General features: G+C 29.2%; 1 protein-coding gene across 2 annotated transcripts in view; it reads left to right on the forward strand.

Moving 5' to 3' along the window:
- The first annotated feature begins 5,771 nt into the window (after positions 1-5,771).
- The window catches only part of LOC111636418 (protein aveugle-like), a 19,187-nt gene continuing 6,295 nt past the window's right edge, over positions 5,772-18,663 (forward strand). The window contains exons 1-5 of one of the 2 annotated variants that reach the window (XM_023381668.1): positions 5,772-5,875; positions 8,645-8,748; positions 10,899-11,064; positions 11,321-11,387; positions 14,069-14,145. In XM_023381668.1, coding sequence (XP_023237436.1) covers positions 8,668-8,748; positions 10,899-11,064; positions 11,321-11,387; positions 14,069-14,145 — 391 coding nt within the window. In that variant the 5' untranslated portion in view covers positions 5,772-5,875; positions 8,645-8,667. Of the gene's footprint in view, positions 5,876-6,066; positions 6,109-8,644; positions 8,749-10,898; positions 11,065-11,320; positions 11,388-14,068; positions 14,146-18,663 lie in introns of those variants that run through there. The other variant, XM_023381669.1, reaches the window with a different exon arrangement.

Consider the following 18,663-nt stretch of genomic DNA (forward strand, 5'->3'; position numbering starts at 1 on the left):
TTAGTAGACTTGTTTTGACATAAAAATAGACTCAGATTTCCTCTCTTTGTTAACCAGAACCTTCACTAGTATAATAAGTCTACTAATAAACAAAGTCCAAGTAGACAATATATATACAAAAATGTAAAAAGCAAGGACAAAGAAGTAAAAAGAAAATCTATATACTTCATATATGTACTGATTGTAAATAATTACCCTGTATCTATTAATTCTTTCAAAACTTTGTTAATGAACTACTACCTAAAGTTAAAACAAAAAAATTCATTAAGAAAATCTGCAAGCATAATTTTTTAAAATATATATTTTGAATAAAAGATATCTCAAGAGAATAAGTTCAATGCAATTTCTAAGAATTGCGCAGATCTTTATTTTTATCAAAAGTGTGTTCTATATTAAATTATTTTTAAACCTTGAGATCATCATTGAAACTTGACAGGATACTTCTGCAGAATTTTATCTCACTCTTATTCAATTTTTAAACAAATTAGTCCATTGTAGATATTACAATCTGAGATTTTAGTTCTTTCACCAGAACAAAGCTTGAACTAATCATTGAAATGTTTTTATGATACAACTTTATGAGACAACTTTAGAGTTACATAGTCCTTAATAAACCTATTAAGAGCAATGTTTAAAGTAAAAAACAGTCAAACTGATAAATGTTATCAGTTTGACTGTTTTGAAAAATAATTTTTATTGTGATAAATGTTATCACAATAAAAATTATTTTTCAATATTTAAAAACAAAAATATTGCTATTTTTAAATGACACGAATACAGGCTCACAGATATGTTACAATGTCATACATATTAGAATACATCTAGAAAATTTAGTGGGCAATAGATTAGATGTGGATCCATGTGATATAGCTTAGTATTTGAAGTCCAAATTTAATAATGTGATATTTTTAGAATTAAAAACATGCAAGAAGAAATATTTTACTCAACTTTTTAAATCAACTGTGTTTTAACTACTACTGTGTACAATTAATTTTTTACTTGTGTTATTACTGAATTAAAATTGTTATTCAGAAGGTAAATGTAGTCTTTAGTTAATGATTTTGTCAAGAGCAAGATCATCATGTTATGTATATACATACACACCAGAAATTCTGCTTATAATTGCTGTTTGAACCAACAATGGACTATAAGTCTGAAATGCATTTCCAATACTAATAAAGCACATATTTTCGAACTCCAATCCAACTCCGTTTCGCCACTTAACCTACAATGTGTAATAAGTCTGTGCAAATCAGCCAAATTTGGACTACATCAGGAAGATGTGACAATTTGTTTTAAGACACTGTGGAAGAGATAATTCCTCAACTCTACAACATTCAAAGATCTAAAAACTGCATTAATGTTTTTAACCATCAACATGGAAGATATAACCAGTAGAACAAAGGAAAATAATAAGAATTTGTGCAGTGAATGGGAGAGAAGTAAGCAGATAAATTCTAAGTAGCATGAATAAGGATTTGGCATTGAGCAGTTGCTTCATTCATACTTGTAATGATGATAGAGCATCTCAACAGGATGACCTTTTAAATATATTTTACACACAGAATTTATTGAATTAAAAGATTTTTCCATTCGATCATTGATTAATAATAATTTTCCTTGAAAATAAACAACAAAAAATGTATTTAAATCCACAAATGAATATTTTATTCACTAAAATTATTCAAAAAATTAATTATTAAATCTGTATTCATATAATGAATATATAATGCTTATATTTATTAATTTTAAGTAAAAAAATTATTTGTTTTCATAAAAAATTACCTTAAATTAATTTTTTCATTTATTAAATTATACGAAAAATTCAAGACGTTTCGTCAAATAAAGTAGGAAACTAAAACTGAAATTGCCACTTCACTTGTCCTTTACGATTGGTCAATGATACAAACGCTGTTAACAAATGGACCAATAAGAATCTTGAATACTTACATTAACATGGCTAATTGTAATCGTCTAAGTCTTAATTATATTATAATATTAAAAGACGTTTAATTAATGATAAATATTTTAAAATTTCCTAATGTGTAAATTAATTGTAAATAAATAAGTTAAATTCGTTATTTTATAATTCAATTCGAACAGAATGGGATCTTTATTTTATGATTGCGCATGAGCGAGATTATTTTAAAATATAAAAACGAAAAAATTAATTATATATTTATTATTATTTTAAATATAAATAAAATTTATAGTACATAATTAAAATTTTAAAATCTGTAAATAAAAATTAATGTAATAAAAATAAATTTTATTCCAATAATTTGGGAAACGCTTAATATAAATTTTTGTACAACATATTTATAACTGCGATTAAATATTATCAAGAATACTTATTGTTTGTTTATTTTTTTTAAGAGATAAAATTAATATGATAATAATGTTGATAATTTTTTTTTATTTTAAGAAACAGACTAAAGCGCCTCTAGTGGTAAATTTTGGAACGATGCAGTTTTTATTCAGGAGTTGATAAATGTCTAGACTCCGAGCGAGCATTAATGCCAATTTCTTCCGCACCATGGCGCATATGCAGCGCCAACCTTTTCGCCCGATCCTAAAAAGAGTAAAACAAGCGCATTCATCATTATTTATCTAATGTCAACATTATAAGTTAAATAAAATGGAATGTAGAGAGTGTGGTTTAAAATATAGTCAAAGTTTAATTTAAACGGGCATATTAAGGCAAGCAAGCACATAAAGGGCAACAGCAGTGACAAAAATATTAAATTATTTAAGTGCCGTAGTCATGATTTAATCTTGAAGAGCCGAATTGAACGAATAAAAAAGTTTTTAATGAGAACTCTATAAAATTTCCGCTTTATGTGAACGCTAATTCATAAATAATATAAAAAATAGAACACTCGAGACAATATAATAAAAAGAAAATGAATTTTAATTAGAAAAATATTTTGGAAAATTTACTAATACAGTATTTCTTTTCCTTTTACTTTGGGAGTGCCAGGGCCCCTGGGTGCGCCACTGGCAGGTTGTGTTTACCTACGTATCACAAGAAAGAACAGTTTTTTAATAGTGATGTTCCCAATATCGGTATATATTATTCTATCGGAGATAGTATGTAATTAAAATACGGGGTATATATACATTATATTATTTATCTTTTCGGCTGTAAAAATCTCATTTTAATTGAATTCTAAATAGCAAACAGATTGGACGGTACACTTTAAATGGAACATAAAAATTACGACAAAACGTATAAACTTGTACGTTGATTAACTATTAATTCATCAACAACGACGTGGGCAGAAGTAACGTAAAAGAAAAGTGAAACGGTTGTTATTAATGAAAGGGTAAACGTAGGTCGGTTTAATGGTTTAAGCGGTGAAAGTTCGAATGTCGAGTTTCGACGGCAATTTGTTAGCCATTTTCAGGAGTGGGAAATGTGTTCGATATTCATGCATTTATATATCTTTTATGATTTAAGCGACTAATAAAAATCGATATAAGAACAAACATTTATTGTGGCATCGTCACAAAATGCCGGGCTGCAAATTTTAATCATAAGTTTAATTTATTTAATTTAAAATACCGTGGGGGATATTTTAACGAACAAATCGGATAACGAACACTTCACAGAACAAACAGAAAAAGAACAGACATAAAATAGTGAATACCGATTGGGCTTCCATTGTCTCCGGGTGACAATTCGAAACCTTTCGGAGTTCTGAAGACATTGACGCTCAACCCGATACCGATCGGATAGTATTCCTCCAAATTTTGAAACTCTCCCTTGTAATTCCAGCTTTTTGTTTACCTTTCTGACAAATAATTTTTTATAGTCTTCGCTAGACTATCGGAAGGGCACTTGTTTTGCGTCGGTTTTTATTTACGAAAGTTGAGAGTTCAACTGTCCAATCGGATATTCGTTAACGTTTTAATACCAAATTTCGAATTTCATTCGGGCCTTGCATTAAAATAATTTTTTGGGCTAGTTGATTTCTGTTCTCTGAATTTAAGTGCTTTTCTGAACTTTTTATTTAAAAAACAAACTGATAATATTATGGAGCCTAAAAAGAGTGGAGCGTCAAGAACTGTGCTCTCCGTAGAAACCAAGCAAGAGATAATAGTCAAGGTAGAGAGTGGGCAGAAAATATCTGATGTTACTGGGCAGTGTCTTGAACAGGTCTACAGTAGATACAATCTTAGCTATGAAAAATATATCAAGAAGTCTCAAGCAGTTAAAGGAGCAATAAAAATCACATCTGATGATCTGAGAAACAAAGAGCATTGAAGAGCTCAAAATGGAACCGGAAACTGATGTGACGGCAGAACTTTAAGAACTCTTGAACGAAGAACACCAAGAAACTCAGCGAGATGTGTATTCTTTTGAAAAAGAGAAAGAAAAAAGAGGACCAATGTCGAAATCTGCTATTAAAGATCTTTTGAAGAAGTGGGAGGATGTCAGAACAACGGTCATCCAAATGACATCCAAACCAGAATGAGGTTAATAGGCTTGAGGATCTCTACAATTACAATGCTGTTGATTACTTCTGAAAAATCCTGAAGAAGAGAAAAAAGCAATCGACATTGGACAGATTCTTTAACCCCCACAAACGGAAAAACATGATTAATAAAAATGCAAGACTGTGTACATATGTACAGTAGTTTTACTATTACATATAAATGTAGTAAGAAAGTACATACTTTTTATTTTCTGGAGTCTCCAAAAAGAATTAATCAAATTCCCATAAAAACCTATGGTAAATCAATAATCGGTTAACGAATAATTCGGATAGCGAACAAAGTCTTGGAACGGATTATGTTCGTTAACCGATCACCCACTGTATATACTCTCCACCTCAAATTACTATTGTAGTGTCTTGCCCCTGTATATTATACTTTTCCTTTAACAATAGAGGCGTGCCAGTCATTCATTAACTGCTTTCAGGGGAAAAGTTTTGAATTGAGATAACGTAACTTTCGGTTTGCATCGGAAGATCTTATATAGTTAATCGGGGCCTCCTGCCCATAAGGCTTCCATGTCTGGTCTCGGATTACATTTCATATAAATCCGTTCTCGAGATTAACCAGTTTAGTGTTCTATAACAGATAAATAGTATTGTTTGGCTTTTCTCAACCTGTCCTCCTCCTCACTCTTATTTTCAGCGTCTTTATTCGACTCCTACGATCAAAATTCGTCCTCTGAAAGAGTAGGATGTTTGAACCGATTCTTTGTTTTAGTTTTAAAATGTTTCATACGTAATTAATTCTTTCAGAATATTGAAGGTGGGACTTTACGTTTTCGTAAGGTTGGCTAAGGACAATAGCGTCCGCTATTTAAAGATAAATATAGCCTAAATGTCTTATTTAAAAGGTCTGAAATTGTAAAAATGCCCACTAAGTACAGGTGTACGCTATTTGAGAGTGCCCGTTAATTAATGGAAGTTTCACTGTATTACGATTTCTTGTTTACAGATCTGACATAACTTTGAAACTGTAGAAGTTCGTAGCCAAAAAAAGATTTCCAGAAGTATTTCTCAGAGTGAGAAAATATCAACTTTTAAGTCACCTTATATTTTACTTTATTGATAATTCCACCTTATAATCTTAAATTAAGAGCATTCCGTTCTAAACATTACCGTATTATTTTTTTTTTGTAATGTAAAAATTATTAATTTATAAGTAAATTGTTTATCTAAAAATTTAACTAATAGCAATTACGAATAAAGCATTCGTAATTTGTAATTATGACTATAAAATTTCCACAAATCGAGAGTAGAGCTATTGGCGCTGTTTCCCGCAGCGGCATAATTTAGAACTAATGCTCACTCAGGGCGTAGGTGTTTGTTTAGTTGTTGCTGTTCGTGTGGGAATGTTAAGTACAGAGAGAAATTCATAGGTATTTAGTGTTAATTAGAAAATTAATAAGTAAAAATATTTGATTATTTTTAATTAATGAATTCTATTTACTTCTAATCTCAGTATGTGATTTAAACTAACAGAACAATTTTATATAAACTAATAATAACTAAGAAATTATTATTATAGATGTTATTTATTTACTTTCCTTAATTACACTCACTTATGAATGATTCAGAGAATGAAAATTAAGATTGTAACCTGATTAAAGATGTAAGTACAACTATGTAACAGTAATTGGTGTGATGTTATATATGGGGTATATGTATGATGCCTTTCAAGCAATTGTAACACTATATGGCTAGACACAAAGAAAACAATGCTATATCTTTCAAAGGAATATGTCTGCACTTAGTTTGTTTGCTCCATTTAATCACAGGTATTGTTATCACAATTAGCAGGTTCTAATACATAACAGTTAAAATATACTTATGAAACTTTGCTTATAATCAGATCACTTGTTGTTTTCATCTTTGGATAAGTAAGATTTTTAAACTGTATTTTCATGTCATCGCTCTCGCCGTAAACTAATAATATGTACTCGTTATCGGGTCGTAATCAATGCTTTAAACATTGATTGTTTTAATCTGTTACTTACTCTGTACACAATAGTTTAAATTGCTGTTATTATAGCTTATTTCAAATATATCATAGCATGCAAACAATACTGGCTGAATTGTCTTATAAGCAAAAACAAGGTTGGCACACATAAGAACATGCTGTTATTTGCACTGAAATATAGTATACATACTATAAACTGTTGTGTTGATGTAAATGTAATGATACAGTAACTATAGAAATCATTATTAAAAATAAAAAGTCAAAATGAATTCTTCCAATGCTTTTAAAAGACTTATAGCTTTGCAATGCTATAAAAATCTTTTATAAACAGTGAATTTTTTTTAGATACTTTAAAGAATATAGTGCTGATTTTACCAAATCTATAAAAGCAAAATTTTAAAAATGTTGTTTAACCTGATAATGAGCCATAATCTTGTAAGCTCTTACTGACTTTATTTGTTCAATTTGGTTTCTTACTACAGTGAATCAGTTTTAATTAACTTGTTTGTTAATGTAGTTTTAATAATAAAACCATATACTATATTTTTGTGCATATAACTTGCAGGTTATCTGTATTAAAAGACAGTTTGAAAGGAGGTGCAGGTTATGGGTATGTTCATAAAGTTGAATGAGTTAAACGTGTTAGTAATGAATCATTCTTAGAGCAATAGTCTCGTTCACTGCACATGCTCTGCGGTGATGATGTTTCGAACGAAACTCTAATGAAGTTCACAAGGAAAAAGTTCACTTTGTTAAGAAAATGGGCCCAATGATATCAATGTTTCTAAATCTACTCAAGTGTTTAAACTGAATTAGAAGATGAAATGATAGAAATAACTGTCCACCCGAATCTAAGAAAAATGTTTTGGATAAGGCTGCACTAGCAACATTCATGCTCATGTCTTTGATTTTAGAAACAGCCATTTAGTTATAATGGAATCGGTCAAAAAGTCTAACAAAATAAGAATAACTATGACATCATTCTCGTTTAACTCATTCGACTTTACGAACATACCCTGAGTGATGGAGTGGGTTATATACCGATTTTAAAGTGCGATCACAATCTTGGGTTCTATGAGAATGGCTATTTTTGTAGGTATGTGGTATATGTTGGGTCAGGATAGGAAAATTTTTTTTTTGCTTTCAGTTTGCTCTCTGACCTTCAGAGCTAGCTAGCAGAACTTGACAGAAAATGGATCAATTCTAGAATATTCTATTCTAGAATTGATCCATTTACTCTGCTAGCTTTCTGTCAAGTTTAATGACAGAGCAAATATTTTAGTTTTGTTCTAGGAAATTTTTTCAGATTACTTATTTCAAACTCTATGAGCAATTTGAATATATATTACAATATATTTTTCAATATTTATTGAAATAACTTAGATATTTTAATAAATATTATACACTTGTTAAATGAAGCATGTTTAAGTATATTATAAAATATTTAAAAAGTAAATTCTTAATATTTAATTAAACTTACAATAAATGATGATGATAAAATAGTAGGATTAAATGAGAAAAGACAATAATTATTTTTATCCTGTGTTTCATAATGTAGGAGATGAGACTAATGAAGAAAAAAGAAAAAGTACTGTATTATAAAAGCATATCAAATTTATATTGAGAAGTAAAATTATTTCATATAATACAGGATGTTCATAAAATTACTATACAGTGAGAAATTTGTAATCACATTATACATTATACATGCAGCATTGCATACAAGACCAGTAAATTTGTTCTACATTTTCATTTTGTATAGATGGTATTACTGCTTGCTCATGGGCATTTTGATTTTGGACTACAGTTTTTGGAAGATTTCTTTGCCAATCATATAATGTTCCATTGAATCTGGTCCTTTACGTCTCCAGACTTAACTCCCCAGATTTTGGGGCCTCTGGAGGACGTTTCTAGCATTTGCTGCAGGAGAAACTGGGAACCACTGATCTTATCAAAAAGACTTTAAATTAAATTTAAGAACTATTTGCAAATTTATGCTTTTGTTAGAATCTAAATTATATACAATAAATAAATATTACAAATTCACATGAAACTAATGATGGGGAAAATAAATAAATAATATTTTATTTTAGTCATATTTTATTTATTTAATCACATCAATTTAATTGAATAAGCATTCTTTAATCAATATTGAATGATAATTATTGACTTTATTTGTATAATATAGATAAAAATAAATGAAAATGGATAATGGCAGATAGCTCTCAAAGAGGACAGAAAGAGTCTTCAGCAAACAATAAAACTGATGACAACATGACAAATAAAAATAAGGTGTGTATATTTTAAATATTTTAATTGAGACAGGAAAGAATTCTCCATCAGGAAGGAAAGTTATACAAATAACACTTTAATTGGAACTGATAGAAGAAATTATGCAAACATTCCTAGCTATTGCCATCTTTAGGCTTATTTAAAAAGCATTACAAGGCATTAGGCTCCATTTCTTACTAAATTTAATAATTATATTTAAATTAATATTTTATTAAATAATTTAGAATATTCTGGAAGATAAGAATTGGTCAGAGCAAGACTCAAATCCAAGCTTCCACTTACGTTGTGGATGCATTGCCAATTATGGTACCAGGACCTCTGTCTGACTCTTTGCTTTTAGACAAATTTAATTACAGATACAACAATTCACAGTTACTTATGGCACCAACTGGAGACAACTTCTATGTTTTTGGTCTATAATCGTACCCTATGGCACTCAACTGGCTATCACTTTACCCCAGCATGGTGTATATAAACAACTATGAACATCCCAAAGCCTGATGTTTATTAATAAGAAGTCAAATGATTGCTGTATCGATTTGGTACTAGAGGTAGGTGTTAAGTGCCTCCCTCTAATACCAAAGTGCTTAGAAATTAATTATTAATAGTAGCAGTAAAGTAGACTGATTCAATACAGCAATCATTTGACTTCTTCAAACTAGAGATATTATGATAGCCAAAAGCATTGAACAGTTTTTCCTATTATAACTTCAGTTTAAAATGTTTATGAAATGGTAAATTTTGTAATAATGAAGAATTGAATTATGATGTCCAACACAAAAAAACGTGACTGTGTCTACATCTCTTTTTATTTAAGAAGTTGAGAAAATCAACTATAATTTTCTTCAAAATAGTTCCCTTTTGTGTTGATAAACAGTTGTATACTATGCTGCCAACATACATAGCCTTTCTGTAAATTATTTTCTGAAAGACTGTTGAGGATTTCCATTTTTACTTTCTTGGCTGTTATGTATACATAACAAGGGAAAGTATGGTAATTGTGTCAAATTTGACCCTCAAAGTTTTTTGCAAATCTCTGTTTTGAGACCTCCTGAACCCAAAAAAGTAAAAAAAAAAAAAACAGCAAAAAATTCTGTGGATATGTGTGTGTTGGTATCTATTTTGCTTAATATCTCATGATGGGGTGAAGATAAAGAAACAAAGTTTGGCACAGTAGCTTGTATATAAGGGGCATTGATGCTATTAAATTTTGGTTGTGAAAGGTCAAGGGTATGGAGAGATAGATAGAAGGTGGTCATGTGACATATCGCACAAGGGGTCAGACTTAATGAAGATCTTACTTGTAAGCATTTACAGTGTTTTATAAAACTCATCTCTACCCTCAAAATTAAGTCTTCTGCTATTTTATAATAATTAAAAATATATGAAGTTTTTATGATAAAATCTCATAACAGATAGCACTATGTACAATTTTAGTTAATTGTAGACATTGATATTAAAACTAATACATTAAGATTAATAAAGGATATACATTTAATTAAGCAGGTTTTTAATAATTTATCAATAAATTTGAAACAAATAATTATTTCTTTTAATGGCATTAGATGTAATTAAATATATACACTACTACTAATTTCTGTTCTACATTTTCATTACATTCTATTACAAGTAGAAGAGAATAGTGTACACATTTAATTAAGGTGGTGCATTAGTGAAACCATTTTTATGTAGGTTACAGCATTGAGTTCATTCTCAAACTTCGGGGTTAATTTTGATAAAAACTTTCCCATTTTAAATTAATTGTGGTGAAGAATCCAAAAATGTAATAAAACACAGGGGTCATGGCTTTGTGTTTGGGTTACAGTGGGGTCAAAATGACAATGTCCAAGCTCACTAGCATGAGTGTGCACAATTTTTTTATTCTTTTATGCCAGTGGTGACATCATTGCCAAAGTAGTGGCAAGTGGTTGTCATAGATTGTCCCCAAAACAATATTATTGACATACTAGTGCTTTGATTCAATTCTTAGTTCATGTTCAAACAAAACAAATTTTATCTAGTTCTAGTAACATTCAAGGAATAATTGTTCAAATTTTTGTGAAAAATGTAAGGTGGAAAGATGGTGGTTGTAAATTTGGAAATAATTTAGAGATGAAAATATTTAATATTTAATATTTAAAATTTTTCAGCCAGTATCAAATCCAGGCAAAGAGAAAGATGGACAGAAAAAAGCTCACACTCGTCCTAAACCAGTTTTCTTTTGGAGCAATGCCGATGTTTTAAAATGGTTAAGACGTCACTGTCAAGATTATCACAATCAATATGCTGGCTTATTTCTTGAGCATGATATTACTGGTAATGTATTTATTTCATAATTGAATATGATGGCAAAAATATGAATAAAACAACTAAACTTTTTCTTAACTAATCCTGATTAATTTTAACTGATATTTAAAATTACTTTTGTTATAATTTTGGAAACTTTGTTAAAATATTTTCACTTGAATTGTTATTATAGTTTATATAATTTTGTTAGTTAAAATATGTAATTTATTATTATTATTATTAGCAGAAATTAATGATTAAACAATAATATCTCAATTTATTTCAGGACGTTCATTAGTTCGAATGAATGATTCTACTTTGGAAAAGATGGGGATTGTTGACAAACTCCATAGGTAATACTATTATTTTTCAAAAATTTCTGTGTCAAGAATTTTTTAAAAATATTTTTTGTGTGTATATTTGTGATATGTTTTAAAACATTAAATACTGTCAGCAAAGTTTTAAATTTTTACTTTAAATACAATTCTTTTTTAATTTCTAAAAATAATGACAAACTATCAAAAGAACAGTTGGATTCTTTGTGGAGTTATAAGGCTAAATAATTACTAAGCAGTTATGCAGGAGGCAGGCTACCAAGCCATCATCTCCTATTAAATATAATAATAAACTAAGTAATTAAGTTTAAATTTTAAAATAGAAATGATCAGCCCAGAGCTGAACTTGAACCCACAACTCCCTTTACCGTGCAGATTTGTTACCAATTTTATCAGTTCTGCATGGTAAGCAGGAGTTGTGAGTTCAAGTTCCACTCTGGGCCAATCATTTCTTCTAGAATATTTTAAATTTTAATTAATTAATTTGTTATTATATTTAACAGGAGATGATGGCTTGGTAGCTTGTTTCCTGCAAAATTGCTTAGTAATTATTTAGCCTTATAGTTTGATAAAGAATCCATCTGTTCCTTTGGTATTTGTAATAACTATTGGGTTAATTGTTTATTATATAATAGCAAACTAATTGAATTAGTTATTAGTAATATGATACCAAATGTGATATCATGACTATGACCAAAATATGATGTCAATCCTAAACAATATTCTTCTGTTTTTTCAAGACAAAAATTTAAATTTTATGATGATAAATCAGTTGCCAGTCAACAATTAACAGTTTAATTTCTGAGAAATTTTGGCATATTTATTTTTAAAGAATAATAATAAATGTAATTGATTAAATTAAGCTTAAAACTTACATATAAACAATATTAAAATAAATAAAATATACTAAAATAGATGTTAAAGACAAATATTTTGGTCTTTAACAACTTTTTAAGTTTACAAATTTTAAAACTATAGATTTTAATAGATACAAATTATTGGTACTACAGTAATGTACTGTATATGCATATGAAGATATTTTTTCAAATGTTTTCAAACACAATTGTCTTTTTTTTTCACATTTTAAGTATTACTAAAATGAATATTAATTGTTAGATATGTCTATTTAGCAAAATAGTTTTATATTTACAATAAATTTTATTTTCTTTCAATTGAATTTTAACAATTTAATGTAAATCAATTAAAGTATCAGACAGCTTTATATTTAGCAATTCTTGCAATGTAGGGAAAAAGTTATAAGTTGGAATAAAAATTAGTTATGACTTAATGATGATTTTTCATAAAAATAACAGATGAATTTTTCCATTTTTCTGAGTAATTTTGTCTTTTATCGTCTACTTTATAACTTTGAGATAGAACAGATTCTGAGAGTTTTGTTGTAGTTATTTTTTTCTTATATCACTTTGTATTTTAAAGTCTTGTCTGCAAAGTTCTTAAGGTTACTCCAGTGTAAATAAATGTATTCAGATGATTCTATAACAGAAGTTTAGTTTTATTAACATTCAGGTACAGTACTTGTTTGGAAATCTAAGGTTTTCCAACTTGCCTCTCCAGGTAGTTTCAAGCATTATTAGGTTCAATCAAACCTGGAGACTTGGCTGACCAGTCTCTGCTATGAATGTCTTTACTTCCTAAGAACTTGTGGAAAATATCTGCCATGTGAGATTATGTACTATTGTCTATTAAAAGAAAGGTGAGAACCAACAGCTTTCCATAAAAGCTTGACAGGGCAGTAGGATTGCATCACTGTAACATACAGTGTTCAATTGTCTTTCTTGAACATATAGAGGGTTATGTGACTACTAAAATGCCACCTCAAATCAATAAAGTATTGCTTCCAAAAGAGTTGTTCTGTTTCTGTGAGTGGAAAGTAAGAAGTATACAAACTACAGGTCTCTTGGAATAAAGGTCAACTTCACAAAACCTGTGATATGGTTTGCCTTGATATGTTTAATCCAGTTGCCGCAGAAAGCTCTGGAGACAGTTGCCTGCAACATTTAATCTATTTAATACCTTGTGATTAAAGCTAAATAAGGCTTCTCTTAGCATTGTACTCCTTTGGTGACCTTGGCAAGGTCTTGATACTTCATTAATCTCATTGATTGTTACCATAGTTGTGAAACCATTGTAGGATGCAGGTTGCAAGGATATTCAATATCCTTGCAACCTGCAAGGATATTGAATATCCTTGCAACCTCACTGCAATAGACAATCACAATGTGTACTTGACTCACTGCAATAGACAATCACAAGTCCAGGTTGCAAGGATATTCAATATCCTTGCAACTGGACTTGTGATTGTCTATTGCAGTGAGTCAAGTACACATGAGGCATATGGAAGGCATTTGCAAGCAACAGAAAGTTTTTTCAGTCATTCAAAGAAATTTCATTGTGCTGTCTGTCAGGCTTATGTAAGCAACTTATTTTATAGCTTTCCGATAGGCAAATTTTACTTTATATTAGTATTTCTTAAGTAAATTTGGATACACAATACAAATATTTTTATATTTTATTCAGTTGTTTTGATAAAATAGCCAGATGTATAGTTTGGACTTTAATTTTTGACAGCAGTTTATAATGGTTAATTTGTGTTTCTAATTAATAATATGAATCTTTTAAAATATTATTTACTTTGTTGTTTAACTGTTTAATTGTTTATTATTATTATTATTTTCCAGAGAGGAATTATGTCGTGAAATTCTTAAACTGAAATTGAAAAGTGATATTTTGGAGATGAAGGATCTTGAAAGAAAAGGTTTGTTTGTGAAATGTTATATTAGTCAAAATTATGAGTATAGTAAATAATTTCTTATGCAAGTTCAAACAATAAAGGTTAATTTTATTTAATGAAACAAGTACTTTATTTTTGGGTCTTGCATTTACAAAGCAGAATCAAATGAAAACCATAATTTTTTTTTTTTTTTATTGTTAGAAACAGGTACAGAAAATCCTTGTTAATTCGAACTTGGATAGTTTGAAATTCCATTATCTTGTAACATTATCATTATCTTTTGTCCTGGCCAAGATACAGAGATTTACATGTTAAGAAATTTACTTAGTTTGAAATACAGTCACTTTGAAAATTGAAGTGAAAATTCTGTCTGTACTGTGATATACATATGTTAACTCATTCATTTAGATTGAAGTTCTTCCTATGCTATAAGAAAACAATAGACCAAGAACAACTCTAATATAGCTTTGCTTTTACAGTAATATATTTTTGGGTGTCATCTAACCCATAGATTACATTTTTTTCCCTCTTATCTCATAAAATACAGCTGGTTTATTGGAATTGCAAGATTGGGCTACAAGTAGAATATTGAGTTATTTGTAGGACTAGGTTCCTACATTCGGTCAACTTATTACTTTTTGGGCCACTTTAAAGAAAATTTGACCTAAATTTCAAGGAATTCTGCTTTACTTTTTATCAAATCTATCCGACAACTTGTGAGGTTTTCACTGGATTCATGCTGTTTACCTGCAGTTTATTATTATTATTACAGTGGTACCTCAGGATACGAACGCCCCAGCATATGAAATTTTCAGGATATGACATGAAATTCGAACATATTTTTTGCTCCACAATAGGAACAATAACTCACCATACAACATTACATTAGTTCGCAGCACCATTTTTTATTCACTTCTGTTCATTGGTCTCAGTCCGCATGTTTGCTTCATCGTGGAAGGATCTCACTCGATAAAGGAAATCTTGAGGTATCAGAAAGTACTGATTTTATTGAAAAGAAACATCCCGAAAAGGTTCACACTGGCCGTATTGCTGCTCAGAGTAACGACATTTGCCTAAGTCATTTTAGAAACATTTTAAAAGTAGACAAGGCCAAACCTCTTTGGATAGATATTTTACCAAGCGACGTCTATCCAGTGAAAGTGCTGGTGGAAGTGAAGGAAAGAAAGCAAAAAGCAGTGAATAAAAATTTTTAAAAAATATATATAACACAACACCANATTTTTATTGTGATAAATGTTATCACAATAAAAATTATTTTTCAATATTTAAAAACAAAAATATTGCTATTTTTAAATGACACGAATACAGGCTCACAGATATGTTACAATGTCATACATATTAGAATACATCTAGAAAATTTAGTGGGCAATAGATTAGATGTGGATCCATGTGATATAGCTTAGTATTTGAAGTCCAAATTTAATAATGTGATATTTTTAGAATTAAAAACATGCAAGAAGAAATATTTTACTCAACTTTTTAAATCAACTGTGTTTTAACTACTACTGTGTACAATTAATTTTTTACTTGTGTTATTACTGAATTAAAATTGTTATTCAGAAGGTAAATGTAGTCTTTAGTTAATGATTTTGTCAAGAGCAAGATCATCATGTTATGTATATACATACACACCAGAAATTCTGCTTATACTTGCTGTTTGAACCAACAATGGACTATAAGTCTGAAATGCATTTCCAATACTAATAAAGCACATATTTTCGAACTCCAATCCAACTCCGTTTCGCCACTTAACCTACAATGTGTAATAAGTCTGTGCAAATCAGCCAAATTTGGACTACATCAGGAAGATGTGACAATTTGTTTTAAGACACTGTGGAAGAGATAATTCCTCAACTCTACAACATTCAAAGATCTAAAAACTGCATTAATGTTTTTAACCATCAACATGGAAGATATAACCAGTAGAACAAAGGAAAATAATAAGAATTTGTGCAGTGAATGGGAGAGAAGTAAGCAGATAAATTCTAAGTAGCATGAATAAGGATTTGGCATTGAGCAGTTGCTTCATTCATACTTGTAATGATGATAGAGCATCTCAACAGGATGACCTTTTAAATATATTTTACACACAGAATTTATTGAATTAAAAGATTTTTCCATTCGATCATTGATTAATAATAATTTTCCTTGAAAATAAACAACAAAAAATGTATTTAAATCCACAAATGAATATTTTATTCACTAAAATTATTCAAAAAATTAATTATTAAATCTGTATTCATATAATGAATATATAATGCTTATATTTATTAATTTTAAGTAAAAAAATTATTTGTTTTCATAAAAAATTACCTTAAATTAATTTTTTCATTTATTAAATTATACGAAAAATTCAAGACGTTTCGTCAAATAAAGTAGGAAACTAAAACTGAAATTGCCACTTCACTTGTCCTTTACGATTGGTCAATGATACAAACGCTGTTAACAAATGGACCAATAAGAATCTTGAATACTTACATTAACATGGCTAATTGTAATCGTCTAAGTCTTAATTATATTATAATATTAAAAGACGTTTAATTAATGATAAATATTTTAAAATTTCCTAATGTGTAAATTAATTGTAAATAAATAAGTTAAATTCGTTATTTTATAATTCAATTCGAACAGAATGGGATCTTTATTTTATGATTGCGCATGAGCGAGATTATTTTAAAATATAAAAACGAAAAAATTAATTATATATTTATTATTATTTTAAATATAAATAAAATTTATAGTACATAATTAAAATTTTAAAATCTGTAAATAAAAATTAATGTAATAAAAATAAATTTTATTCCAATAATTTGGGAAACGCTTAATATAAATTTTTGTACAACATATTTATAACTGCGATTAAATATTATCAAGAATACTTATTGTTTGTTTATTTTTTTTAAGAGATAAAATTAATATGATAATAATGTTGATAATTTTTTTTTATTTTAAGAAACAGACTAAAGCGCCTCTAGTGGTAAATTTTGGAACGATGCAGTTTTTATTCAGGAGTTGATAAATGTCTAGACTCCGAGCGAGCATTAATGCCAATTTCTTCCGCACCATGGCGCATATGCAGCGCCAACCTTTTCGCCCGATCCTAAAAAGAGTAAAACAAGCGCATTCATCATTATTTATCTAATGTCAACATTATAAGTTAAATAAAATGGAATGTAGAGAGTGTGGTTTAAAATATAGTCAAAGTTTAATTTAAACGGGCATATTAAGGCAAGCAAGCACATAAAGGGCAACAGCAGTGACAAAAATATTAAATTATTTAAGTGCCGTAGTCATGATTTAATCTTGAAGAGCCGAATTGAACGAATAAAAAAGTTTTTAATGAGAACTCTATAAAATTTCCGCTTTATGTGAACGCTAATTCATAAATAATATAAAAAATAGAACACTCGAGACAATATAATAAAAAGAAAATGAATTTTAATTAGAAAAATATTTTGGAAAATTTACTAATACAGTATTTCTTTTCCTTTTACTTTGGGAGTGCCAGGGCCCCTGGGTGCGCCACTGGCAGGTTGTGTTTACCTACGTATCACAAGAAAGAACAGTTTTTTAATAGTGATGTTCCCAATATCGGTATATATTATTCTATCGGAGATAGTATGTAATTAAAATACGGGGTATATATACATTATATTATTTATCTTTTCGGCTGTAAAAATCTCATTTTAATTGAATTCTAAATAGCAAACAGATTGGACGGTACACTTTAAATGGAACATAAAAATTACGACAAAACGTATAAACTTGTACGTTGATTAACTATTAATTCATCAACAACGACGTGGGCAGAAGTAACGTAAAAGAAAAGTGAAACGGTTGTTATTAATGAAAGGGTAAACGTAGGTCGGTTTAATGGTTTAAGCGGTGAAAGTTCGAATGTCGAGTTTCGAAGGCAATTTGTTAGCCATTTTCAGGAGTGGGAAATGTGTTCGATATTCATGCATTTATATATCTTTTATGATTTAAGCGACTAATAAAAATCGATATAAGAACAAACATTTATTGTGGCATCGTCACAAAATGCCGGGCTGCAAATTTTAATCATAAGTTTAATTTATTTAATTTAAAATACCGTGGGGGATATTTTAACGAACAAATCGGATAACGAACACTTCACAGAACAAACAGAAAAAGAACAGACATAAAATAGTGAATACCGATTGGGCTTCCATTGTCTCCGGGTGACAATTCGAAACCTTTCGGAGTTCTGAAGACATTGAGGCCCTGTACACACTAGGCGTTTTTTGACGAGCGTTTAGCGGAGCATGCGCACTGGCTCGGTTTGGAAATGGATGTGGAAGTGATTGCTTGTGTGTGGCTCCTCTATCGTCGCTATAAAAGACGACGGCGGAGGCAAAGAGAATTTTGGGTGCACCCAATATTACGAGATAGACTGACGCATGAAATGTTTGCGACGTTGTATCCAAAACTAAGACAAAATAAATTCAAGTTTTTTAATTCTTTTAAAATATCTATAAAATCCTTTGACGATGGTTGGTC

Source organism: Centruroides sculpturatus, unplaced genomic scaffold, assembly GCF_000671375.1.
Source record: "Centruroides sculpturatus isolate CEXI.00-Female unplaced genomic scaffold, Cexi_2.0 scaffold761, whole genome shotgun sequence".
Lineage (NCBI taxonomy): Eukaryota > Metazoa > Arthropoda > Arachnida > Scorpiones > Buthidae > Centruroides > Centruroides sculpturatus.